The sequence below is a fragment of the Drosophila arizonae genome, chromosome 3, assembly GCF_054131065.1.
Source record: "Drosophila arizonae isolate 15081-1271.41 chromosome 3, UAZ_ARI_1.0, whole genome shotgun sequence".
Lineage (NCBI taxonomy): Eukaryota > Metazoa > Arthropoda > Insecta > Diptera > Drosophilidae > Drosophila > Drosophila arizonae.
This window is the reverse complement of record NC_142923.1, coordinates 16,412,960-16,439,572: the sequence shown is the minus strand read 5'-3', so window position 1 is coordinate 16,439,572 and position 26,613 is coordinate 16,412,960. Positions and strand designations below refer to the sequence as shown.

Below are 26,613 nucleotides of genomic sequence, written 5' to 3'. Positions count from 1 at the left end.
CTGCAAGGGAAATGTGTTTAGTCGGGTGTGCTGGACCTGGCAGAGTGCGTCATGGATCTCACCTGAAAGGCCTGCTCCGTGTTGGCATAGAAGCGACAGGGCAGACACTGGAACGGCGCCTGCCGCACAATGCTGCCCATGTGCTCCAGGATGGCGTGCAGCGAGGCGCTCTGGCTGCCCAGCTGCGATTTGAGCTGCATGCGCCGATAGTGATAGTGCGAGATCAGGTGCTTGCCGATCAGATGGCGCGCCATGCTGTGCCGGCAGAGCTCGCAGCGCAGCAGACGGGCGCGACGACGACGCCGCTGATGCATTTGCTCCTTCGCCGATGGCGCGGGCGGATGGGCAAAGTTCTTGTTGACCTTCAGATGGGCGGACTGGAGATTGGCCTGCTCCAGCTGGCACTCGGTGTCCGCGCGCCGCTTATGGTAGTTGCTGCGCAGATGCTGATCGTAGATGAGTCGCGTCTTGAGCCGGCGACAGCAGATGTTGCACCAATAGCTGGCGCTCGGCTGCTTCAGCTTGGTCAGGTCAATGTTTTCCCGGTACTCCAGCTGCTTGCTGCCGGGCACCCATTTGCCGTGTGTGTGCTCGGCGGGCGGATGATCGTGGGCGTCCTCGGCCGGCTCATCCCAGCTGGGCGAGATGCGCTCCAGGTGCGTGTGATGCAGCTGTGGCCGCTGCTCCGGCCTCCACTTGCCGCCAGTGTGCGTGGCAGGCACAGTCGGCGGCGAGTGGCGTCGCCCATCGTAATCTTCATCTGGATGGAGCTCGGGATCGAAGTCTGGCTCCTGGTCATTTTCTGCCTCATCATCATCGCCATCCGACTCATCGGGCTCCTCCTCCTCGTCCTCCTCCTCGCTCGCCTCCGGCGAATTGGCAAAGTTCAGCGTCTTGAACACCGGCTCTTCATGCTCCCGCACTGCCTTCAGCAATGGATCGGAGCACCGGCCCGCCGAATGCCAGCTCTGCTCCTCCTTAGCGCCCCGTTCGGGTCGTGCGCCCGTCTTGCCGCCCGTGGAGACGCTCTGCAGCTGCAGCGAGGAGAAGAAGACGTCTGCACCCAGCTCGTAGCTCGTCGGATCGTACGCCTCAGTTAGGGCTTTCGACGTCTTGCCCCCATGGCTGTCCGTCGTCTTGCGCAAGTAGCTGCTCGGTGCTTCCGCCTCGCCGAAATTGAACCCATCATAGCTATGCTCCAAGCTGGAGCGCGTTATAACTGTGCGCGTCACGTGCGCAGAAGTCGCAGATGTCGTTGCCGTGACCTCCAGTTGCTTCTCCTTTCGACTACCTCCCACCATGCGCAGACAATGCTGCTTACGATGATAAATGTATTTGCGCAGACCCACGATCGTCGCGTGGCACTTAATGCACAGGTGCACATCCTCCACATCATCCGATTGCGAGTTCATTATTGCGGGATGTCTGTGCTGGAAAGTAAACGGTCAGAGAGTTATCGATGGGAATGAGACGGGTATCTGATATGATAATATTCTAAAGCTGAACGATCAGGTAGTCATCGAAAGGTATGGGATAATTAACTGATATGATATTATTCTAAAGCTTAAGCATTAGAGAGTTATCAAAGGGAATGGGATAAATATTTGATATGATATTATTCTAAAACTTAAGCATTAGAGAGTTATCAAAGGGAATGGGATAAATATTTGATATGATATTATTCCAAAGCTTAAGCATTAGAGTTATCGAATATCGAAAAGGAATATCGAAATGAATCATATTTGAAATGATAGTACTCGAATGCTTAATATTTAAATTGGTTTTATACTAAGGCTCAATTCGATATATTTTAGATCTACGATCTCTTCAGAAGAGATCTCATAGTTGCAATGCACGATTAGAAAGCCTTCAACTTCGATAACAATAATAGCTTGGACCGTTATTATTATCGAATTCTTAGCACATAGCCATACTAATTTCTATACCTCTAAATGGACGATATTAATGCATATAATTAGTATAAATGAACGATCCCATATTTACTATGTTCAATTTGTAAACCTTTAATTACAAATACATTGGACAGTTATGGCCCCTCGATCGAACTTCTGGTTCTTAGCCATACCACTTTCTATACCTTTACATCACCCTCTTGATGTTTACTATTGGCCTAAAACAACAAGCGCTATTCGTCTATGTACTTGAGCTCGATTTTGATTGAGTGCACCAAATGGACTCTGTGATTTATTGAGATCTCGTCCAAGCAGACTTTATGCCACAAGCAACTAAGCGCTTTGGCCAGCGCTTCATTGGCCAATCGGTAAATAAACAGAGGTCGTCTATAGGCTGGCCAGCAGTGCAGGCAGCGCCAGTCGGCCAGGGTCATATTTCAAGCCCAGTTTATTCATTAGCTGGCTGTGTGGCACCGGTTGGGGTAGCCAGCCAATCCTGTTGCCCACTCCCATTTGCATCAACATCACCACAGCGTTGACATGCCGGCGCGCCTGTGCGTATAACAGCTACGTAGTGCCAGTTCCGTCCCCCAACCCGTACCGTTGCCGCTCCTGTTCCCGCTCTCGTCTCATTCCGTTCCGTTGCCGTTTCTGTTTCGTGTTCCTGTTTATGTCCGTGTCCGCCTGTTGGCATTGCGGCCTGTCAGAAATGAAGTTTATTGCGTCTGTGTAGCGTACGTGTCGCGCTCTATGCCCCTCTCTATCTCTATCTCCCGCTCACTCCCATATGCACGCACTAGCTCTTACTCTCTCTCTCTCTCTCAGCGTTACGCCTCGCGATGCTAACTGTAAAAGTGTCATTTCCGCCATATGTGAGCGCGATGAACGATGCGTCGCTGTCGCTGTCGACGTTGACGGCGACGTCGACGCTGGCGCCATTGTTGTCGTTGTTAATAATTTCACAGTACAATTGCAGCAGCAGCGACAACAACAACAGCAGCAACAGCAACAACAGCAACAATCAGCGGCAGCAGTTGGCAGTGGCTGCTGTTGGAATTTATACAAACGAGGCCCATGTCTGAGGTTAAATACGAAAAACATAACAATTCTCGCCCACTTTCGCCCTCCCACCCAGTCACCCACTCTCTCTCTCTCTCTCTCTCTCTCTCTCTCTGTCGCGTTGCATGTGCGTGGGCGGATGTCAAAGCATTTGGCGCTGCCGTTGACGATATGAATGTGAAACTGAATGTGAATGTGAATGTGTTGGAATATGGAATACGCGCATTGGGCAAGTGAGAGCGCAGCCAGCGAGGCTTTCATCCGTCTAACGAGCCAACGACAAGGACAATATTGGGAGCAGACGGTTCTAAGCGTAACGGGATGTGCTCCATTGTTGTCGTTTTTGTTGTTGCTGTTGAGTGATAAACGCGCGTTTGTTTAACAATTAACGTGCTTGAAACACATGCACAGTTATTTAGACAATCGCTCTCTCTCTCTCTCTCTCTCTCTCTCTCTCTCACACTCTCTTGCCATCTCTTAAGCCAGCTAACTATTGTGACTCTTACCAATTTTTATATGCCTAATTAGTAGGCTGTCTAATTTTCAGCAGCATGCCAACAACACTTGTGTGTGCTAAAGGTGTGTGAGTGCGTGTGTGTATGTGTTTGTGCGTGTCTTGTAATTCATGATAATTGCTTATTACACATACAAATATTTACATCGCCTTCAGTGTGCGTTGTAAGCGTTTAAGCAACTAATTGCCATCTAATTGCACATATCCTGCAATTCATTTGCCAAGAACCAAACTCAAAGGCAAAGCGAAGACAAGTGTTACGAAATTAGTAACACACCTGGCGAAGCGCTCACAGCTGATTATTAGTGAAAAGGATTTGCAATAAAAAAGTAAAGCCTTTATGACAATCTAATTGTGGGCGAGCCTAAAAATATTTTTCAGAAATACGTTTATGTTCAACTTGTTAACCTGCCAATTAGGTAGTAAAAAGCCTGTTTAAAAATAATAAAAAAAAATAATAAAAAAAACGCTCGAAAGTGTGCTATAATAATTTTAGTATTTTGATTTTAGCTTAATTTTATTATTATTATTATTTTTTATTATAGGTCAAATATGTGAAAATTAATTAAAGTTATTTACAAGTCACAGTTTTTAATATTTTTTTTTATTGGATTAGTTTTTTGTTTTAAAAAATTTTTGTTTAGGTTTGTTTTTATTTTGTAAAATTACAAAAGCAATAGTTTTTAAATTATTTATATATGTTGTATTATATTTATTAATGTTCTATTAATATACAATTTTAATTTATTCTTTTTTTTAATCAGTTTTAATTTAAAAAAAAATATTTACTTAATTTAAAATTTTTTTATTTTTTTTCTAATTTACTTAAAATAAATTTTAAATATATTTTAATTTTTTTTTTTAAATTTTTTTATTTTCAGTTAAGTTTTTAATTTAATTTGTATTTTATTTGTTTAAATTTGATCAACAATTTGAACAAAGGTAATTTCTATTACATTTTCACATATATATTTTTTTTTTTTTTAAATTTTCACTATTAGTTTGTCTGTTCAACCATAGTAAATGTATTAAAGCAATAAAAGATTGAGAGGAATGCTTTACAAATGCCGTATGCGAATGATTACAATGTGTGTAACACATAAGTGAGTCTCTCTGAACGTGTGTGTGTGTGTGTGTGTGTTTGTGTGTATGTTGTTAGTGGCACATAGACAATCATACAGCGCACTTATATTGAGGAATTAAATAATAAAAGCAGTTAAGAGCTGCACAAGCACAATTGTGCCATTATTTGCATTTGTGACAACGTCGACGGCCAAAGGCAATGGGAACAGCAGCAGCAGCAGCAGCAGCAGCAGCAGCAGCAGCAACAGCAAAGGCAACAGCAACAGCAACGGGGCCCATCAACAACAATAAAACCAATGGCAAACAGCGACAGCAACAGCAGTAGCAGCAGCAACAAAATAAGAACAACACACAACATTGTTGAGGCCATATCATCAGGAAAAACAGAGCAAAGCGACAGGCTGGCAAATTCCAGGGGCAATATGAACGGTGGGGAGAGAAATCCTCGCGTGGTTGTTTGATTCGAAAATTGAGTTTTAGCGGCGCAAATAAAAATAAAACTTAGAACAGAGCAGCAGCAACAGCAACAGCTACAACAACAAAAGCTTAACCATTAAAAAGGAGTTATCACCCAATTTAGCACCACAAGCGCGAAATAACACACACACACACACACACACATGCACACAGAGATGGAGCAGCGGGCTCTAACTCGACATGTTTGTGCAACCAACCCATCGGCGTCAGTTGAACAACAAATAGACATACTGTACAACATGGCATTTATGTCAGACCCAAGCGGTTCCATATAAATGGCTTGTGGGCGTATGGCAGGTGGCTGGAGCTCGGAATGGTTGGAGAACGAAATCAAACAAAGAAATATGCATGTAATATAAAGAAAATATCAGGCAAAGAATGTGATTGGGATGAGTGAAGAGGCTAACATCTGGATTATCATATTTAGTTGAAATAGATTAGAAATTATGATAGCTTAGTAATATAGCCAATCAAGTAAAATACAAAAATTATATGAGCTAAAAAGTCTTTAACAATTTGAATTTTAAATTAAAATATGAATAGATATTGAATACAGAGTTTCGATATATATATCATATGAGTTTACAATAGAAATTCTTTTCCAGTCTTTGGAATGGATGAATTATGAGTGAAATGTAATGTCTTTTAAGCTGGTGAATGGAATATGAATATGTATTGTTATATGTGTATATCATAGTTGTTTGATTGATTGATTGACTGATAGATTGAATTGGCTGATTGATTGATTGATTTGTTTGACCTTGATGAATCATGTATGAATGAGATGATGATGTATGACGTGATTATGTGATATACATATATATATATATACATTATTTATAGCTATTCTTCTCCAGTCTATGTTATATAGTTTAAGTAATCATTGATCATATTGGACAAACTCTTGGCCTCCTCCGCTTCGAAAGCAATTTCACGCAATTTGCTGCTGATTTTGCGCACATCATCGATATAGTTGAAGAGCAGCTGCAGCAGGCGCCCTTGGATCCACTGGAACCAGTAGTCAACCTCCGAGCTCTGCTCCGACTTCCGATGATCCATGAGAACCTTGACACAGGTCTGCGCAATGTTCAGGAGCAGACAATTCAAGTCTGTGCTCTGATTGTCCTCAGTTATACGCATATGGTACTTGGTGTATCTGACGGTCAGGTTCAGCAATTCCCACAAATACATTTTGACCAACTCCGACTTGAGCGAGGGATTGAAAACCCAGGCCACCACAGCGTGGTTGCTCACAATATGCATTTTCAGCAATTTGTCGGCGACCACCAACTTGACGTGCTCGTTGTTGGACCAGACCTCAAACAAAGCCCGCAGCATGGCCAGCTGATTGGCATCGTTGTGGGCCAACATCTGTTGGATAGCATTTGAGTGGATATATCCGCTGAGTGGGCAACTGCTCACAGAAACTCACCTTCAACACGGGCTGAAATTTGCTAAGCAGAGAAAAGATATGCGTAAAGGACTTGCAGCCCAAGTGCAAGAGGCTCTGCATCAGGACATTGATCTTCAGCCCTTCGTCCAGCTCTGTGGTGGCCTCCAGCAGGCCGCCCAACAGCTCCGGTGCACACTTGGAGCGTATTGCATCCAGCACATGCTTGGCCAACTTAGCTCCAGGCAGCAGCCCATCGATATACTTGAAATTCGGATCCGGCGAGGCAGGCAGCAGCGGCGCATACGAAGCCGGCACCAATTGCACAATGTGCTGGTGATAGCTGAGTCTATGGGGCAATTAGGAGTCGTATCACTTGATCGAGAGGGTACTTTGAAGGGAGTGTAGGCTAGTATACTTTTATAAAGCGTACATCAGAGGTTTGTATGATCAGATATTTATCTAGCATCTATAATCTATGATAGATTTCAACTTGAGTTGGAGGAGTCTTAGAGCCTAACAGGGACTTTTTAACACTTGATGGTCTCAGTTTATAGAATTTGCTACCTATGTTGTAATAGACTTTAAAATTATTATTCAGATGCTAAGAATATAATGCCAGAGACTTCAACATCCCAAGAAATGAATTATTAATATAAACGATTTGGCATTAGCTTCTCTCATAATGTAAAGTCATAGAAATTAAGCTTAATAACAAGAAATGCTTCGACCTCGGTCCCTGCCTCTGCCTGTGGTCATTTCTCTCTCTCCCACACACTCTTACTTTTGTTCACATACTCGCTCCCTCTCTCCTGCACACATTTTCTCTCTCTCTCTCTCTCACTGTCTATCTTCTATCACTCCTCTCTCTCTTTCCATCTCTCTTTTTCTTACATACTCTCTCATTCTTTACCACTCTCTCGCTCATTCGCTTTCCTTCTCTCTCAAACACTCCTTCTTTCTCTCTCACACAAACACTCTCTCCCATACACAGTCTTACTCACTCTCACTCTCTCTCTCTCCCTCTCTCTCTCTCTCTCAAACCTAACTAGATTCCAGACTCAAAGCAGTCGACCATAGCCGACTCCAAACGCTCTTATAGACCAATTTACAATATTACCCACCGCATGCACTTCTTGAGGAGTTCGCGTACAAATTGACGGGTGGGATGAAATTCGGGCAATGTGATGCTGTTCTCCCAATCCTGCCAGTTCCATTGATAGCGAAAGTTGCTCAAGTGGTGCGAGAACCAATTGACAAAGCGATCGAAGCTGGAGGGATTCATATATTCCAGCTGCGTGTAGAGCATATCGGCGGCCTGGGCAACAATGCGTGGAAATTTGTCGGGCACCAATTTGCAGAGCTCAATGATGAGAGCGCCGTAGTTGATGGTCAGCAGCGGGGAGCTGGGCAGCTGCAGCATCTGCCCCAGCAGCACCTCGATGATGCAGTGCTCCATGGGCCGCGTGGGTTTGGCCACGCAATAGGCCATCAGGCGCTCGGCACAAATCTTGCGCTCCAGATGGTGCAGCCGCACCGTCTCCATGATGTGCGCTTCAATGATATGCCGTCCAATGTCCAGTTCGTCCGGCATGCGCATGTGCGGCGGAAAGTCGTTGGCCTCGAAGAGGCGAAAGACTAGCCAGGGATGCGGATAGTCCGCCGAGTCGTCCTCATGGCAAGGCGGCTGAAATGGTGGCAGATGATGCTGCAAGGCGGTGCTCAAGTTTTCGTCGAAGGCGGCATAGGGACGTAGCAGCTCCTTCTCGATCCATTTGGCATGCATCAGGCGCTTGATCTGCAGCCACAACAGCTCCAGATAGTCGAGCTGCGGCACATCGCAGTTGTTAAAGATGCGCAGCAAACGCGTACCCTCCCCGGGGCTGCGCTCCCTCTTGATGTAGACCTGAAGACGCTTGAGCAGCGTCTGCAGCACTGTCTCCTTCTTCTCATACAGCTCGCGACCCACGAGCGGCAATGAGCTGAGCACCAGGTGAGCGTAGAAATCGCGACGCCTATGGGACGCATCCTCCTCCTCGCAGACATCGACCAAGGAGTTGAGCAGCTGCAGCATCGAGCCAACTGTCAACACATTCGTATTGACCAGATCGGCCAACAGCAGCACCAGGCTCTGCGCCTTCAGCCACTCGCCCTCGTACAGCGCCTTCACCAGCTGCTGCGTGACGCATTTGAGGCACTCGCTGCCAAACTCGTAGTCCTGCACATTGACCAGGCCCACGAAGGTGGCATAGGCGCCGCACTGCATCGGATACTTCTCGACGCAGTCAACCAGAGTCCGCAGTATATCCCATTTGTAGATGTGCAGCGTATCCGTCACATAGTAGCTCAGGTCCTCGATGCGTCCCTGCACCGTGGCGCTGTTGTAGTCGCTCAGCTTTATCATCAGGTTCTCAATGGTGGCCATCACCTCCTTGTGGTCCGGGCGCCTAGCGCACTTGGTTGGACGTCCGCCTGCTTCCGCTGGCAATGGCTCCTCTGGGCTTACCTCGCGACAACGTCGACGCGAATTCATTTTCACAACAAAATTAATCAATTCAATTCAGTTTACAGAAAAAAAATATGAAAATTACAATTTTAAGAGCTCTGAACTAGCCGCATCGAGCTGAGCCAAGCGAATGACTTTCCGTTTGCTAAAACATTTCCAAAGCCAACAGAAGAATTTCAAAGCCTTCTATGATTGTGTAAATTTTTCGCATTTATTGGCACTAGATTAAGTTTTTAATAATGACATATTTTTTTTCTTTCTCAATATTTCCTAATATTTTCTTTACAGAAATTTTAATATTTTACTATTTTTTTTCAGATTTATTTTTACTGATATTGTTATTAGTTTTTAAATAGCTTTAAAATATCAATTTAATGATTTTATATTAATAAATACAAACTTATTATATAAATAATCACTCTGCATGTTTAACTATATTTATTATTAAAATGATTTTACATATATATTATATTCCCTTCAATTTTCGCATTCGCAGTCAATAATTTGTAATACTTGTTAATTAAATTTACCTACTGAGCTTTAAAAATATATTTTAAATAAGGTCAATTCGTGAACTGATCGAACTTCACAACGAAATATCATAAAATATGTAGTTTTATGAGAGAGCGCGTAAAAAGCGCATATAAAATTGAGTTTGTGATGCTGCGGAAGCTGTGAGCGAGCAAGAACCAAGGCAAGACAAGGCAAGGCAACGAACGACAACTGCAATTTGACGAACGTCATCAAAAATTTTACGATGCTCTTATGAACGAACCAAATAAAAAAATTATATGCCACATAAAGCTGATGACTGATCCAGCCACAAGATATTTTGCCGCCAGATCCTCGGCCAGCGGACCAGGTAAACTGGCAAGCAGTCTGGCATCATTATGGCCCCAGCCACAGCAAATGACACATGGTCAATGGCAATGCCAATGGATCGGACAACAGCCAAGAGCGGCAGAGAGACAGAGAGAGAGAGAGAGAGAGAGAGAGAGAGAGAGAGAGAGAGAGTGAGAGGAACAGTTGCGACAATAAAACAGCCACAAAAGCCGCCTTGCAGCTGATGGAGAGAGAAATCAAGAAATGAAATAATAATAAATTCTGCATTGGTAAATTACTCGAGGTCGTAAAAGAAAATATGCAAATCGATTGCATTCATTTCATAATGATGAACATAATTTTTGTATTTCTTTTTGTTTATTCGAAATGATCGACAACGACTGAGCTGGGATAGCTAATTTGCTTTAGTTGCTCGCAAACCTGCGAATATTCAAAAATATGTGATTATGAGTGAAGAGAAGAGTTTTAGGAATAGCTAGACTTGTGACTGAGGGACTGAGGGTATACTGAATAGCTGTGTATATATAAATACTCTAAAAATTTAATAATTATAATAATAATAGTAGTAATACTAGAGAAATAATATAGGAAATAAGCAGATTGATATAGTTGCTTTAAAAAATATGCACAAAATATAAATATATATAGAATATAAAAATATCATATATATTAAAGCTGAATCAGTTACTCCTTGGTATAGACATATTCCACTTACTTAGGGAAAATTCTATGTTTATTTATAAAGATCGACTCTCTTGAATAAATGCATTTATTTGTAAGACTTTATTATACCCTGAACCCATTGAAAATGGGAAATCAGGGTATAATGGTTTTGTGAAAAAGTATGTAACGGGCAGAAGGAGGCGTGGCAGACCCCACAAAGTATATATATTCTTGATCAGTGCGACCAGCTGAGTCGATATAGCCCTGTCCGTCTGTCCGTCCGTCCGTCCGTATGAGTGCGTCGATCTCAGAAGTTATAAGAGCTAGAGAGCTGAAATTTGGCATGCATACTCGTGAGTACCATACGCAGTACGAGTTTGTTTTATTTTTTCGATAAATTGTCCGATAACTTTTTTATCGAGAATAATCGAAAAATTGATTTTGTTTTTTCAGCCTAATTTGAACATTTTTAGACTTGAAGTCTTCAAATTTGCGTTGTATATAAAGTTAATCGATACAAAGATTTTGTAATTTACAGATTTTGGATACCACGCCCCCTTCTCCCCCAATTTGAAAAAAACGCATTTCAAGTACTAGAGACTTGTGCTTTGGAATGTACACACATATTCACCATATGATTACGCTCTGAAAGTTTCATTAAGATCGTATGTCTACAAAAGAAATTATTCAACAAATAAATTCTCATAATATTGCCCACACTGCAGCGCAGCCCAAGCGCAGTCGCTGCTTACTTCGCAGTTAGCAGAGCGCAGGCTTATGCGTGCGTGTGGATACATATGTATGTATGTGTGCATAAAAGAAGTGCAGAATGATTAGAATATCAGCTTGGAGGGTTCAGGGTATCTCCTAGTCGAGCAGTCTCGACTGGAGCTTTCTTACTTGTTTTAATCTGTACTTTAATTATCTACTTAGCCTTTTTTTTCGTTTTGCCTTTCGAATGGACTAAATACGCTTCTTCTTTTCCTAGATGATACTATACTTAAGTATCGATAGCCTTGTGGTTAGGTATCGATAGTTGTAGCTCTAGTGATATCTAGTGATATGGAGCGAACTAAACCAAAATCTTTGACGCCTCAACTGCAAGATTACCAAATCTATTTTAATGCTCCCTTCTCCGCTAGATCACTTTTTTTTACCTTCTATAATAATACGCTGTGCTTAATTGAAATCCAATTCTATATCTACATTTAGCTTAGGCACTTTTTGTAATTCAGTTCAAGCTGAGACAGTAAAACTAGAAGACAATACAATTCCCCGACAAAATAACAATTTGTGTGCAATTCGCAACCGATCAACTGACAATATGTCACTGATGGACTGATCGAGCCATTAGCATTCAAAATAAAGTCAATAAGAGCCCGGCCGTGAAATCGAACTGAGAAGTTATGAACAGAAATTAACTGCAAATCGTTAACAATAACTCAGCTCTGGCTCGGATTGGGGTGGGATTGAGTGGAGCCACGTTTGGATTTGCTTTTGCATTTGCATTTACATTTGCATTCGAGGCGAGCCGAGGCGAGGATCTTCGCAGTTACGTTTTATGTGCATATTTCACGCCAGCTCCAGTCGCAGTCCAGCATCGAGTCCAGGTCCCAGGCGATCGCAGCTCTGCCTGTTCGCGGCCCACGACGAATTCATAAAGTATCTCGCACTTTTTAATGATTTCTGAGTTACAAGCTGAGCCGAGAGCTGGAGCTGAGAGACTGGACTGAGACCGGCTGGCAGCTCTGCTCGCAGCAGGTACAATGCAACAATTTGGCGGCAACTTATGACAGCACAACGATCGCAAATAAACTCAAATGGCGGCCGCTCCAACTGATCCTGATCTCAGTTAGCTCCAAACTCCAAGCTTCCAGCTTTAGTGTGGGGCGCGAGAATTTATGCGGCTCTTTGCCAGCGACGACGTCGTTGTTGTTATCATCGTCGTCGTCGTTGTTGTTGCTGTTGTTGTTGCTGTTGTTGTTGGCGCTGTTGCGGCGGCTTTCGTGCGCACTTAAATTATGAATATTACCAAATGGGTCAATTCGAAATAAATAAGCAAACGTTGCCGGCCTCGCAATGCCTGGCAATACCGCCAAATAGAGTTGTCTCTGTCGCAATTTCTCATTGAGCTGTCGTTCGGCTCGATCGTCGTTGCTTGGCCCAAGCCAGGGAACAAGCTCCATCCAGCCAGCCGATTTGGCATTGGGCGGCGTTTAATATCGCTCATGCATCTGGTAATCTATGCGCAATTAGCTGCGTACATCAGATTTAGTGTTCTGATTGCCTTTGCCTGCCTCTCTTCTCTCCTACCACCTCTCCCTCACTCTTTCTCTCTTGTCGCTTATTGATCATAAATATGATATGAGTTTTTTTTCTCATATCCCATCTAGTAAATATTTAAGAGACAAGCGGAAATCTATTTAATTTTCCAATAAATGCAAAATTTGTGTCGGCAATCGAAGAGAACGAGATATGCCTAGGCTGGAAAGTCAAGAGCATTGGCTACAATAGTATAATATAATATATACATATATGTGTGTAGAGATATCCCGAACGAGTGGCTGATATTATTGTGATACATTTTCTTTGTATAGACTTGAGCTATACCAATATTAGATTTAGCTTAAATGTTTTGTTTAACATAAATAAGCAAATAAACCCTTAGTTTATTTGTCTATATATAAAGAATTTTGATGAAATCTAAATATGTATAACACATATTTATCTATTATTAACCAGGAGAAGAATATTACTATTATTAGTATTAAAATACTTTTTCTCAGCATTACAGAATTTGTCATTCTGTACATTCAAATAAAATCAAAGTATAATCGTGTATTTCTTGAATATTATCAAACAAAGAATTCTACTACTAATTCTTAGATTTTACATATTCCTAAGCATTACAGATTCTGTCATTCGGCAGTTAAATTCGACTAGAATCGACTAAATATATTCATGGTCCGTGCGGTGCCATTATCCATAAAATTTTTAACATATTTCTAATGGTCTTAAATCATTTAAACGGTACCTCACAGCATAGCGGATAGATCGTAAAACGGAAATGTTTGTAGTCGTCATTAGAGTCGTAAATTTCGGTAAACGCGCTTAAGTGATTTTCACACTAAAAACAGCGGGTCCCTTGGACCATACGAAATGGTTTGGCCACAAGTCTCTCCTCCTCTCTCTCACAGTCAGTCTCTCTCTCTCTCTCTCTCTCTCTCTCTCTTTCACACACTCTCTGGTTCATTGCAATGGCACAATGGCTTTATGCTCTCACATAAAATTAAGTTTTATGGATGCGTATGAAGGAACACAGTTCGACAATTAAAGAACAATAAAAGCCACTTTGATGATAGCCTCCACTTGGATGCTGGATGCAGCCACTCGCCCTCTCTCTCTCTCTCTCGCTCTCCCTCTCGCTCTCTCACTCGCCGCTGATTCATTTATGACCGTCAACAGTTTTGACATCTGACAAGTCGGGTCAACAATGAGGTGCAACTGCAATCTGGCGGTACGACAAATCTGTCACGCCTGCTCACCTGGCCCCAGATGCTTGTTTATTGTCAAATGATGGCTGAGCTCGTAAAATTTGTAATTTTATGGGCTCGTTAAACCTTAGGACACGCCGCAGCAGCCTCAATGGCGTTCGGTGTTTATTTAATTAGAACTTTTCATGCGACCCTCCGGCAAATAAATTCCAGCTTGAAGGTGTGAACTGAACAAGCTATCCTTAACATTTGAAAGACATGAACTATGCGCATGTATAAATATGTATGTATGTGTATGTAAGTGTATTTCCACACACTACTACAGTCAATTAGCCCGGCTGACGCCCACTTGGCCGCGTTGATGATAAAAATTTATGGCATTTGGCAACTTAAAACAAAGCGCAGCTTCAGCAACAAATTGTGATATTTACGATCTGGCTGGCTGCCCTGGGGATCCCACGCGTCACGCATGCGCCCCAAACGGAAGCGCTCCAACCAAATGCCGGACAACTTTGAGTCACGACACACGCTCGAGGATCATTAAGTGTGCACTTAACACGGATTTATTACCTCCACCCACAGCACGGCTCGCACAAGAATATGGGCACTAAAACCACAAATTCTGTGGGCTGCACTAACCTTTAATGGCAACTGTCTCTCCTCAGCTCAGTTCTCAGTCTCTCTCTCTTCTTTATGCTCATCAAATTGATTATTTTTACATTAAAGCAATGAGGGCAAATGTATGGGTAATACGAGTGATACGCTTAATAGGCATATACTTTATTTTTACAGCTATTTTCTCTTTAGTAGCTAACTAAGTAAAAGCTGGCTTTGCATATGCAAAAATTTTTTTTTAAAAGTTTTTTTTAGCTATATTAAGGCTTTATTGAAATGTGATATGATCTCTGCTAAGACTCTTCTTCTTCGTTATATTCATTTATTATTCACTATATTCACTTTCATGCATTTCACTCACGCCTTTGCAGGCAACTCTAAGCACATTAAAACCTGAGCACATATCGTTTTAATGACCTTATTTATGGCAAGTGTATAGCTAATGCCAAAATGCCACGCCCCCTTCTTTTCTGGGCACGCATAATTTCAGTTAATTAAAATCCTTAACATTTTTAGAGCCCCCGCCCCAAACAGCAAACATTGTATTGGCATATGCAAGTTCTCTGCTTGATTCGCAATTGTCAATCTAACATAAATCAGGACCACAAGCAGTTGGCCTTAATATGAAGGCCGCTGCTTGGCCAATAAATCAGTCAAGTTGGCATTTTCAGGCAACTATAAATACTTGTGATTGACGCTCGGCGCACCATAAAAAGGGAATTAAAAATGCATAAAATTTTGTGCACATATTTATGAAACACACCCTGGTTATGCATATGTGTGTGTGTGTGTTTGTGCGCTGATAAGGCGAGTTGCAGATGTTACGACTCAGGGAGTGCCTGCTTTGTAGGCAGACTGTTAACAAAATGAGGAAAAGGCAGCACCTACAGAACGAAGATTTAATACCCTTTGGGGTGATAAATCAAAAATATATATTGAGCTCATTTTTACTGATTTATACTCGCTCAGTTTATATAGTCGCGTTATATATTTTAGATGATTCAAAATTAAATATTTTCTTTTTTGAAACTAACAAGAATTCTATTTCAAGATCATTCTGCTTTGAAAACATTATTTCATACAAAACGAATAAGATTATTTATGATAATAGAGTATAAAAAGATTCTGAGAAAAAGGGCTAGCTAAAATTTACAAATTGTTTAATTACTATATTTTAATTAATAATATTTATATGACATTAGAGAAAGAAACTTTGTTAAATGATTTTTAGAATGATTTTCATCTTTATCGAACCATTTTATGAATATATGTATGCAAATAAATCAATAAATATCTTCAAGAAAACAGTATTATTATAAAATTACAGTAATAAATATATTATATTGCAATAAAACGTAACGAACTGCTAAATCAGTTATAATTAAATTAAAATATTTTTACTACGCAGAATGAATTAATAATCCATGTCTAAAATAGATCAGGGATCAGCATTCATTTATAAAATGCTTTAAATTTAGGAATATTTCTACATAATGAGCATAAATAAATAAAATGCTCAATATATATTTTAAATAGTAATAATAAAATGCTTTATACATTTATGTCTTAAAGGACAAACATAAATAGTTAAGTTCTTTAGCTAGAAATATACTACATAAAATATATAAATTTCATACGCCTTGCCAATCGACGACCCTCTATAAAGGGTATGGGCATAAAAAGTGTCACATTATCAGGCGCATGTCCGGCATTTACTCTCTTCTTTACACTCTCAACTGGCAACTGCCGACTGTCGCCTGTCTCTGACACTGACACCGACACTGACACTGACTGGATGCCATCATAAAAAGCATAATTATAGCATTTGTGTTAATGTGATTTTCTGGCCGCAGGCACAGCACAGCACAGCAGAGCAGAGCACAGCAATCAGTTGTTATCAAGGCGCAGGATGTGGCTGAGCGAGAGTGCTGGCTTCACTCTCATGAGTTTGCAGCAGCATCCAGCAAGCAGCATCCAGCATCTAGCACACAGCGCACAGAACCCAGCAGAGCTGAGCTCGCATAAATCACTTATTATGAGGCGTAATTAATGCGACTATATGGCGACCCAAAATTTCTATAAATCATCAGATTAGGCTGGCGCATCCTCGCATTCACATTCACATTCGCAAAAGCCGTCGCTCTCGTCCTGTGGCAGCAGCAGGAGCAGCAGCAGCAGCATATGATGATGTGGCAGGCGTGGCTAAAACTGTACACGCTCCACGCTCTCAATTGGCAACATGACTGAAGATTGTCTAATAATGCCGCAGGAAATACCTAAATGGCTGCCGAGATGATTAAGCTAGTGGAGCGGCCTCATTACGTGCATGATAGACTGCAGCTTAAGTGAGTTGCCTCACTGAGCGCCCGGGCTATAAAAATTTGCTAAATATATGCTCTAACAACATTAGCAAAGGTCTTAGCGACCGCATTTAAAAGCACTTTACATACAATAATAAAACCCTAAGATAAAGCTACTAGTGAAAAATTGAGATTTTTCTTTTACTCACAGATTTCAGTTAAGTTTTGTTTCACGATCGAAGCAAATGCTTTCACTAAAGAATACTTTGAACTTATTTCAATTACTAAAACTTTGATATATTCTAGCTAAAATAGATATATAGTTTATATGGTTTAATCTATTATTTTATTATTTTAATATTCAGTTTATTTGAAGCTTCCTGCTTTAGCTTTCCTGATTGCAAAAAATGTTTTTTTTTTTTTTTTTTTAAGTGGTTCGTAGATTGCTAAAATATTTATATAAGTAAGATGTTAAAATGGAAATACAGAAATATAATTCCTTAATAAATAAATAAATCTTTTAAAAAATACAAAGTTTTCCCATACTTTTTCAACACACCTCACACAGTCTGAAACCCAAAAGAGACACAAACAGTTTCTCTCCGGCATATTTATGGCCTTATAAACATAGTAGGGGTCTAATGGTGCTCGGTAATCCATGAATAATGTCCAGAGCGCAGGAGTGAAAAAAAGTGTGGCCAGAGCTTTTTCTAATCCCCCAAAAGAGAGAAGAAGATGTCAGAGTATTCAGCTCGATTGGCCAGCGGGTCCATCAAAGCTCTAGGGCTGGCCAGGCTGACGGCGTTACGGACATTTCGTAATTATTCGAATGCTGCTGCTGCAGCAACAGAATGGTCAAATGAGCGCTTTGCTGCTGCTTTAAAATAATAATAAACTAAAAGGTCCAGTCGTGCATAAAGCATTCACATTTTGCACTCCACTCCACTCCGCTCCGTCCGGAGCCCAGCTCCAATTCCAATTCCAGCGCCGGCCAATGGGCCAACGGGGCTACGAAGCGGGCAGCGGCGTTAATTTATCACTTAACCTTCTTTAGCAGCCAAGTTTATAATTTCGACGGCAGTGGCAGTGGCAGCCGAAGCCACGTTGACGACGAGGACGAGCCTGGCGACGCGGCAACACTTGAACGACTAGTGCCCATCAGGACGCAGCGACGGCCGAGGCGCAAACAAAATAAAATAACGAAAAAACTGGTCTGAATCTAGGAGGGGAGGGCTTGGAAGGGGGCGGCGCTTGGCTTTAGCCATTTGCCAAAGTTCCATTGTAGTACTTAGCCGAATGGGCTGACGGCCTGCCTCCATGACGCCGTCGTATTTCTTTAGCTTACGCTTAAGCATCCCCACCAGCCCCAGTTCGAGCCCCAAGTCCAGGCCCAGTCCCAGCCCCAGCCCCAACCCCTATGGCTCTATGCCTCATCGCGTCTGTTGTCCTTTTTTGGTGATGCTTTACGCTGGCTGGCGCTCTTTGCAAAATGAAAATGTAAAAGGAATATTCATGAGGAGATTAGAATTATTTTTCGTGCTGTCATTTTCATTTTCACTCCACCTTCTTAGCGCTCTCGGAGTATTGCTCTCTCATTCTACCCATCTCGCTCTCTTTCTCTCTATACTTTAGTTCTATCTTGAATACACTTGATTAAATGAGCTATTCAATATCCATATATCGAATGTAATCGATACTTCTGATTATAAGCTTATCTAATCGTAATGCGAAATTTTATTTTTATATACAAACTTTATTTACATATAATAAAAGTTAAATATTTTTACATTTTTATTTTATTCATTTCAAATTTATAAATAATTTTTGGAAATTCTTTCTGTATTATAATATAGAATGAATAATAAATAATATAATTTAGAATTTATAGAGGTACAGTTTCAGAACGTCAAAAAATATGTTTTTAAATATATTCCGATTCAGCTGTGCAGAATTTTACAAAAAAAAAAAAAAAAAAAAAAAAAAAAACAATTTAAAATAAATATATGATTATAAAATATAGAAAAATTGTGAAATTAATTAAAATTTGATTAAAAATAGTTTACAGTACATATATTTTCATTACATTATCGGTTATTTTTCTACTCAACTCTCAGCATAGCAGAGTATTCCCAAGTCGGCTATACCCAAAGCTACACACATTATTTTAATTTGTTTCGTTTCGTGTACTATATCTTACATTTTTTGTTGTTTATTTTCGAGTTTTCGTTGGAAAAATATGATTTTGGTGCCAAAAGGGATTAAATTCACGCGCGTTTGTCCTGTTTATGATGAGTTTTGTTTGCAGAAAATGTTTAATCAAACACACTTACTCACTTACACACACTTTTTCATATGGGTAGACAGTCGGGGGGAGGGGCGGGAGGATGTTTGGGGTGATGGTGCTCTGACATGAATCACACGATGGCAGGCGTCGCGTCGCTGTCGTCCTTCGTCCTTCGGGCTGCGCCTTTGCGCACTCGTTTAAAATATTTTGTGAAATTATTATGAAAATGCGTAAAGGGATTTAATAAATAACTGTAACTGCTTCCCGCTCGCTCATTTGCCAACCGTTGTACCGTTAGTCATGTTGTTTTCTCTTTTTCTGCTTTTTTTCTCTCGTCCTGGCTGCTCCTTTTTCTTGTGCATCTGTGTGGGCTGCCGTTGCTGCTGCTGCTGCTGTGTGGAATTATGTTTTATCCTGAATTATGGATTTTGTTTTGTTGTTTTCTGTCAAAATCATATTTTGTGCCACTGGCAGAGCCCAACCCCCGACCCCCGACCCCCGATCCGCAACCTACAGCCACCCCCGACCCAGCCCAACCACCCAGTCATAACCCAAGCGCGGACTCATTTACATGCTCGCAAAATCGCTTTGGGTACCATTCCGGGCAACTCCCGACTGCAGACTTTGTGCGCCATTAATGAGAATTTGTTTGTATCGACGTCAGTCTGGATGGGATGTTGTTGCCACCCCAGAAGCGGGCGGGGTCAGGGGTTGGCTCTCTGGAGCTGGGCTTTGCTGAGCCGTTTAGTTGTAAATTTTTGGAGAAAGTTTTTCAAATAATTTCTACTTAATGTTTAGAATTATTTTTAGCCGGAATTAGAAATTATGAAGAATAAATATATCACACACTCAGGACCCGGCTCCAGCACAAAGGAATCACATGAATCTTTCGGCTTTCGCCCCCTCTCTCTCTCCTTCGCTCTTGCTCTGTCTCGCTCTGCTTCTAATTGCAAAGGGCAATCGTAAATTCTGCACTTAGCAAATGAAATTCTCAATTAAATGGCAAAGGTCCTATTCGGATTACATCATGATTACTACATGGAGGCCATAGCCTAGAAATATTTTGCTTGATTTTTGTATAAACTTTTTTGTTTTTGACTGGAAGTAATCTATTATGCTTTGATCAATTTGATAGTACAGAAAAAAGTAAAATAAATTTGATCATAATGCAGAATATCTAGAAAAACTTGTAAAAATAGAAGTGCAATCAATTGATTTGCCAACACTTCTAATATACATATTCTTTTTTAATTTCCTAAACCCAATTTCAGATAATTACTTTCTCATAGATTTTAGTCTAAGATTAAGTATTTTCGTAAGTCCTTCACACAAAGTTAAATAGAACTGTCACTGGTTGGCTCTATCAAGCTCTTAAACAAAGCAAATCATTTCAAGGACCTTCAACGAATGTCATTCCAAAGCCAACATAGAGAAAGAGAGGGAGTAGTGGGAGAAAGAGAGAGAGCGAACGGAAATGCCAGGTGCGCCATTTTGTGTGACAAATTAATGTGAAGCTCATTAACGCACTGAATAAGGATTACGGCTTTGATTGAAGGTCCTCTGGGCATAAGCACAGGCGCAAATACACACACACACACATACACATATACATAAACTGACACACCCACACACACACACAGACAGATGGATATTACATGCATAAGCAGATAACCGATACAAATTCACACTACAACTCCCATTCCATGTGCCTGTGTGTGTATGTGTGTGTGCCCGCATATCTCGCCCCCATTTGCAGCGAAAAGTGTCATTATATGTACACACAGCGGTTTCCAGCCCTGCGCCATCCTGGCCCCGACACAGAGCCGAGCAGCAGCAACAGCAACAGCAACAACAACAACAGTAACAAGCAGAAAATGTGTACATAAAACAATCTCGTTATGTCGGCATTATCCTGAAGAATTCTGGTTCGTCCTCGTCACTCGCAGCGCCATAAATCACTCACACGCTTGGCATATTTGCCCTCTCGCTCTCTATCTCACTCACGCTCACGCTCACTCACTCACTCACTCACTCAGGCTGTAGTCCTGCTCGCGCACTCTTTGCGCGTCGCCTGTTCCGTTTGTTTGCGCTGGGAGCGCGTGTCCCTCTCCCACCAGCCTGCGCTCTATGTGGCCCACTTACTCTCACTCTCTCGCTCTATTGTTGTCCCGCTTGCACTCAACACTTACGCAGCTCGAGCTAGCACGCGCTTTTGTTTCACATTTTGTTTTGGAGATTTTCGTCCATTCTTTTTATGCTGTTCTTGATACCCTGTAAAGGCGGCTGTTAATGGCTGAGTGTGTTTGCAGCTGCCTAGATTTATTTAGTTTTTTAATTATTATTTATTATACTCATTCACGAAAGTGAATTAGTATATTGGTTTTATTTTTATTATTATTATTTATTATTTTTTTTTTTTTACATTTTTAAATGCACTAGGTGTAGATATTCTCTAATTGCAGGATATATTGTGAGTCGAGCTGCTTTGCATTAGTGCAATATGCCGTCTTTGTTTTTCGTTTCTTGCTCTTGTTGTTGCTGTTGCTGTTGTCTTTTTATTTGTTGTTGTTTGCATTTTTGTCCTGCCAGTATTTCACCCCGCGGTGACATTTTGGTGTGACAGACAAGACGTGTCCTTCGTCCTTAGCATTTTCGTGTTTTGTTTTTTTTTTTTTTTCTTTTCTTTTCTCGCGCACTGCCGCTGGTCTCTGGCAAGTTTATCGTTTTAATGTTGATACAAGCGAGGGTCGCTCGCTCGTCCGTTCGTCCGCCTGTCCGCGTCTCATTGCGTTGCAGGGATAATAGGATGTTAAGTAAATATTTTTAAAAGCTTCACAAAGGCCGTACACAATCCCAGCTCCAGCCCCGCCCCCTGCCTCAGGCCCCATGTCCTGCGCCTAGACACTCGCGAGTCCCGGCAAATATCGTAGGGGAGTCCAAAGTTTCTGCCATTGCTCGCTCATTTACGGTATGTTTCCGGGGGTAGGGGGTGGTTGGCTGGTCGGGAGTGGCTCCTGGAGGTGTTCGGCTTTCTGGTTGGACTTGGGACTTTTGCATAGGGAATGACTCGCTCGCTCGCTCGGCTCGACTGGCACAATCTAATCCAGTTTCGCTGGCTGCCAAGCACTTTTTGGCATAAATCATTTGCATACAAAATGAGCATCGCCTGCAAATGAGAGCCCAAGATGAATGCTTCAGCAACACAAACAACAACAACAATAATGAGAGCAACAACTCTGGCTTGTGGCAAATGAGGTGCCTCTGCCAAGCGGCAAAAATCCTTTCAATTTTCGCACACATTCAATTTATTAATTAAAACAATTTTTTTCCTGTTTGTGATTTCCATTTCTGAACATTTGGCCAGAGCAAGGAGCAGTGGGGCGGTTGGGTGGGTTTGGGGGGTAATCCTGGCGAGCGGATTGGGCAATTAATTCCAAACATTCACGACGCTTTTTCTTTGTTAAGTTGGTGAGCGCACTGGGCGCAAATTATCCTTGCTATCCTTGCGCGAAATAAAATATCACAAACAGTTACGGCCCCATAAATAATGGGAATTTATGCCTGGCATAAACTGTGCGCCTCCAACCGCGCCCCTTCCGCCCCGCGCAACACAAAAGGGCGGCGCAAAGTTTTCTCTGAAATTACCATTCAATCATTTCGTAATTGCCTCAACTACCAATCCCCAATCCCCAATCCCCAATCCCCTACCCCACATCTCCAATTCCAACCACCGCCCACTCAACTCGTTTCTTGCGCTCATTTACTTTGCAGCTTAATTCGAACAATCTATTTTAATAAGCCTCCGTTTTCGCTGGCAAATTGGATAGCTGGGCTATGGAAATTGGAAATTGGAAAATGTTCGTGTCCCTGCACCGACAGCAGCTCCTACTTCTCGTCAGCTACACCTGCCCCGCGCTCAGCCACTGCCAATGCCAAATCGGGGGCTTAAAACTATTGATTTTCCGCTCAAGCTACGTTTAGCAAATTTAACAAACTTTTCCTGTCTGTCATAAAGTTTGTAAGCGTTCCATCAAAAGGGGAAAAATCTGGATGAAACTTCTTTACAAGTTGCTATAAAATATACATGCTATAAATATATATTTATATTTAGCTATATAAATAAATATATACAATTTATTCATAATAGAAAATATATACAGAAGTAAACACATAGAAGGAATATATTCTATGTTTAAATTATAAACTATAAATATTTATATACATATATAAATAAATTATAAATATATAAATACCCTTTTAGCCGTGCAACGCCTGGTAATGCCATCTGTTGTATATCTGTATAAAACGTGTAGTTACTACAATCTCTAATATCCCAGCAACTAACGGAATTGATGGCCCCTTTCAGCTGGGCCAGGACCAACCTATTCCAAAAACCCCTTCTAGGGCGGTTTCTATTTCAGCGCCTTTGTCTAAATGTTTTTGCTTTTCTTTGTTTTGTTTTTTTTTTTCTTTTTTGGGAATTTATTGAAAAAACACTCCTGCTGAAAAGGCGCAATGAAACAGAAGCGAAACACAAATAAATAAGGATAATAACAGCGAAGCAAAAACTGCGATAACCAACGCAATAGAAAGGGCAAAGGGAGGGCTGGCAATTTTATTGTTGCTTTTGTTTTGCTGCTTGGGTTGCTTGGCCAGGTTAATGGGTATCTTCTGCTGCTTCTTCTTCCTCTTCTTCCTGCAGGTCGAGTGCCACAAAAGGCAATTAAAAAATATTTAAACTGCCAAATGGCTGACTGACTGAATGAAGCAGCGCCCGAAGACAAAACTTGCCTTTTCGCCTCGGTTTGAGGGTCAAGAAAATTTATGCATAATTTTGCTTTGTTTCTGCAGCTGCCCCCAACTCGCCCCACACCCCGCCTCCTTTTTTCAGCTGAGTTGTGTGATTGTGTACGTGAGCATAACGGTAAAATGGCCAAGCTAGACGCCTAACCCACGTCCAGGGTGCACTCGACGGCCCAAGCCGCCCCCCTAAAGCTTGGGGTGGCTGCTGTCAGAATTGATTGATTGAATTGCCACTTTATGAAATTTGTGAGTCTTCTGAGATGTGCGTGAAATTCGTGCGCTTCGCTCAGCACGACTCTGTTTGTGTGTGTGTTTGGGTGTGGGTGGGTGGTTAGATTGAGCTGCTGTGCGGGTGGTTTGGGTTGGCTGCCCAGATCGAGGGTTGATGCTGCTGATTTGTGCGCATTTCGGCTACCATTTGCAGCATAAAATACATAAAATTATGTGCAGCGCTGAGGCGGCCATTAAACTTGATAGATTTATGACAGCAACAGCAGCAGCAGCAGCAACAACAGCAACAACAACATCAGCAACAACAACCATCTGGTATGGGACCCTGTCGTCATGCCCACCCACTTCCCGCGCCATTCACATAAAGATAAAGCTGATTAAAATTGCAAAATTGCTCAAATGAGATTTGGGCCTAACGGTAAAATGTCCTTCATATGAACAAATTCAAATCCCATTTCCCATTCATTTTTATCGTTTGTTATTATGGCATATCCATAAATATATACATATATATTTTGATTTTCTGGAACTTAATATTCAAATTACTTTAAATAGTATGGAAAACTGTAAAGCCGCCATGAAATGAAATATTATTTAATAATATATGTACATATGTAAATTTATTTGACAGTATTTTGTACTGCATATTTTGTGATGAATACTCTATTATTTTTGCGTAGGTAATAAATAAATATATTTCATTAAAAATTATATTTATATATTATATTTGTATTTATTTAATTAATACATTAATGCAACTCTTTCATATATACAAAGTATCAAAGGAAACGACTCAATTATTCGAAAAAAGAGAGCATGCGAAAAATACTCCATTCAATACGAATGAGTTTTTAGTGATGGTTGCTTATATTCGAATTTCGAGCTGCCATTGCTCTGCGCGCTACACAGACAGTGATTGTGTCTGTGTGTTTTTGAGTGTGTTTGTGTGGACCAGTGAGCGTGGCCAAGTTGACAGGTGATTGATTGACAGGCGGATGAATGGATGTTGCGCGCGTATGAGCGAGCGAGCGAGGTAGTTGAGCAGCGAATGGTGGAAGAGTCGAACACATCTAAATACACACAAACGCTGCTCCGCCCCAGCGAAGAAGGAAGCAATGAACAAATTGAAAAAGAAAACAAAAACGGTAAAACGAGTTTTTTTGATGTAGCTGCTTGTTCAAGTTGTGAAGCACATTATTGTGGTACAATATATCGATCATTTTTCCAACTGGCTAAAGTTAATCAACGTACAAAATTTCCTCAAGAGAAAAATATATTAAAATAAAATATTATATTATAATTTTATATTTAATGTTAAAAATACATTTAATTTTACTATGTTCAATTTTCCTATTTTGCATTATATATTTATTTTTATTTTATATAATATGTATATATAAAAATTTTGAAATACTTTACAATTATTTTAATTTCATTTTAAAATTGTAAACAAATTTCATCATTCAACGGCCAGGTTAAACTCAAGAGCACGTTAGAAAGCAAACGACTCAAAATTCGAATTCGAATAACATTTCGCACTCACACAACGACCAGAGCAACTCTCTGAGCGGCAAATTTCGAAATGAGAGCCGACCATGTAAATCAGCTGATTGTGAGCGGGTTGCTTTTCGAAGACGCCAGCAATTGCAACAAGCGTCCAAATTTGTGCAAACCAAATGCAATCATTTTAGACAAATACAAAGCAGCAGATGTCTTTTATATTATATGTAATTGTGCAAGCACAAAGGCTTAGGGTGATATCTACACTATTATGCTTCACTTACCTTGAAGTGCTAAGGTAATCGGATATTTTCAAGCGAGGCGATCATGCCTTGAGGTTTCACTTTTCATCTCGTTGCACTTATCATTTCTGAATCACTTATCACTCATTTATCAGTTATCATTTACTTAATTATTATTAATTTTATCAATTAAACATCTGCTTACATTTGTTAACTGTTTTTATAGTTAATATTCACTGAATTTGTGCACAGCGCACTTTTCGACAACGTGCGTCAATTGACGCTCAACAGCTGGTGGTCGAAATTCGAAAAGCAGCTGCCGCGAGAGCGTGAGTGCTGAGAGCGCCGCGTTGTCGATTTCGAAATTCGAATGCGCACTGAGCGCGTGAGAGCATTTGAGTGGCTATTAGTCGAAATCGAATTCGACTATGCTGAGAACGAACAAATGAGTGCAAGAGCAAAAAATACTCAATGTAAGAAAACGCTAACTGAAAATACCTGACCCTGTAGTTGCTCTTAATATAAATAGTATAATTGGTTAATGAATAATTAAGATAAAATAAGATAATGTAAAATACTGTCGCTTAAATAATTATTTAAATAAATTCATATTCAGTCTATTGATTATAAATGCATACACTGGAAATAAAAAAATACTCATACATATACACATGCATACTTGCACATGTATAGTAT

At 41.0% G+C, this 26,613-nt stretch overlaps 2 protein-coding genes across 5 annotated transcripts in view; both read right to left on the bottom strand.

Annotated features, from left to right (window-relative positions):
* LOC108611701 (uncharacterized) overlaps nucleotides 1–26,200 on the bottom strand; it is a 48,107-nt gene extending 21,907 nt beyond the window's left edge. For 3 of the 4 annotated variants that reach the window (XR_016269447.1, XM_018004468.2, XM_089465471.1), the window contains exons 1-2: nucleotides 25,960–26,200; nucleotides 63–1,430 (exon numbers count right to left, since the gene is read on the bottom strand). Coding sequence is in view for 2 of the 4 variants with exons in the window: in XM_018004468.2 (XP_017859957.1) it covers nucleotides 63–1,412 (1,350 nt within the window). In the remaining 2 variants the exon portion in view is untranslated. The remainder of the gene's footprint in view (nucleotides 1–62; nucleotides 1,431–25,959) is intronic. The other variant, XR_016269448.1, reaches the window with a different exon arrangement.
* LOC108611699 (nuclear cap-binding protein subunit 1-like) lies at nucleotides 5,535–9,183 on the bottom strand. Its single transcript, XM_018004465.2, has 3 exons — nucleotides 7,561–9,183; nucleotides 6,479–6,785; nucleotides 5,535–6,417 (listed from the first exon to the last, which is right to left on the bottom strand). Exons 1-3 carry the CDS (start codon nucleotides 8,967–8,969, stop codon nucleotides 5,905–5,907), a joined length of 2,229 nt encoding a protein of 742 aa, XP_017859954.1. The 5' UTR covers nucleotides 8,970–9,183; the 3' UTR covers nucleotides 5,535–5,904.
* Nucleotides 26,201–26,613: the final 413 nt, after the last annotated feature.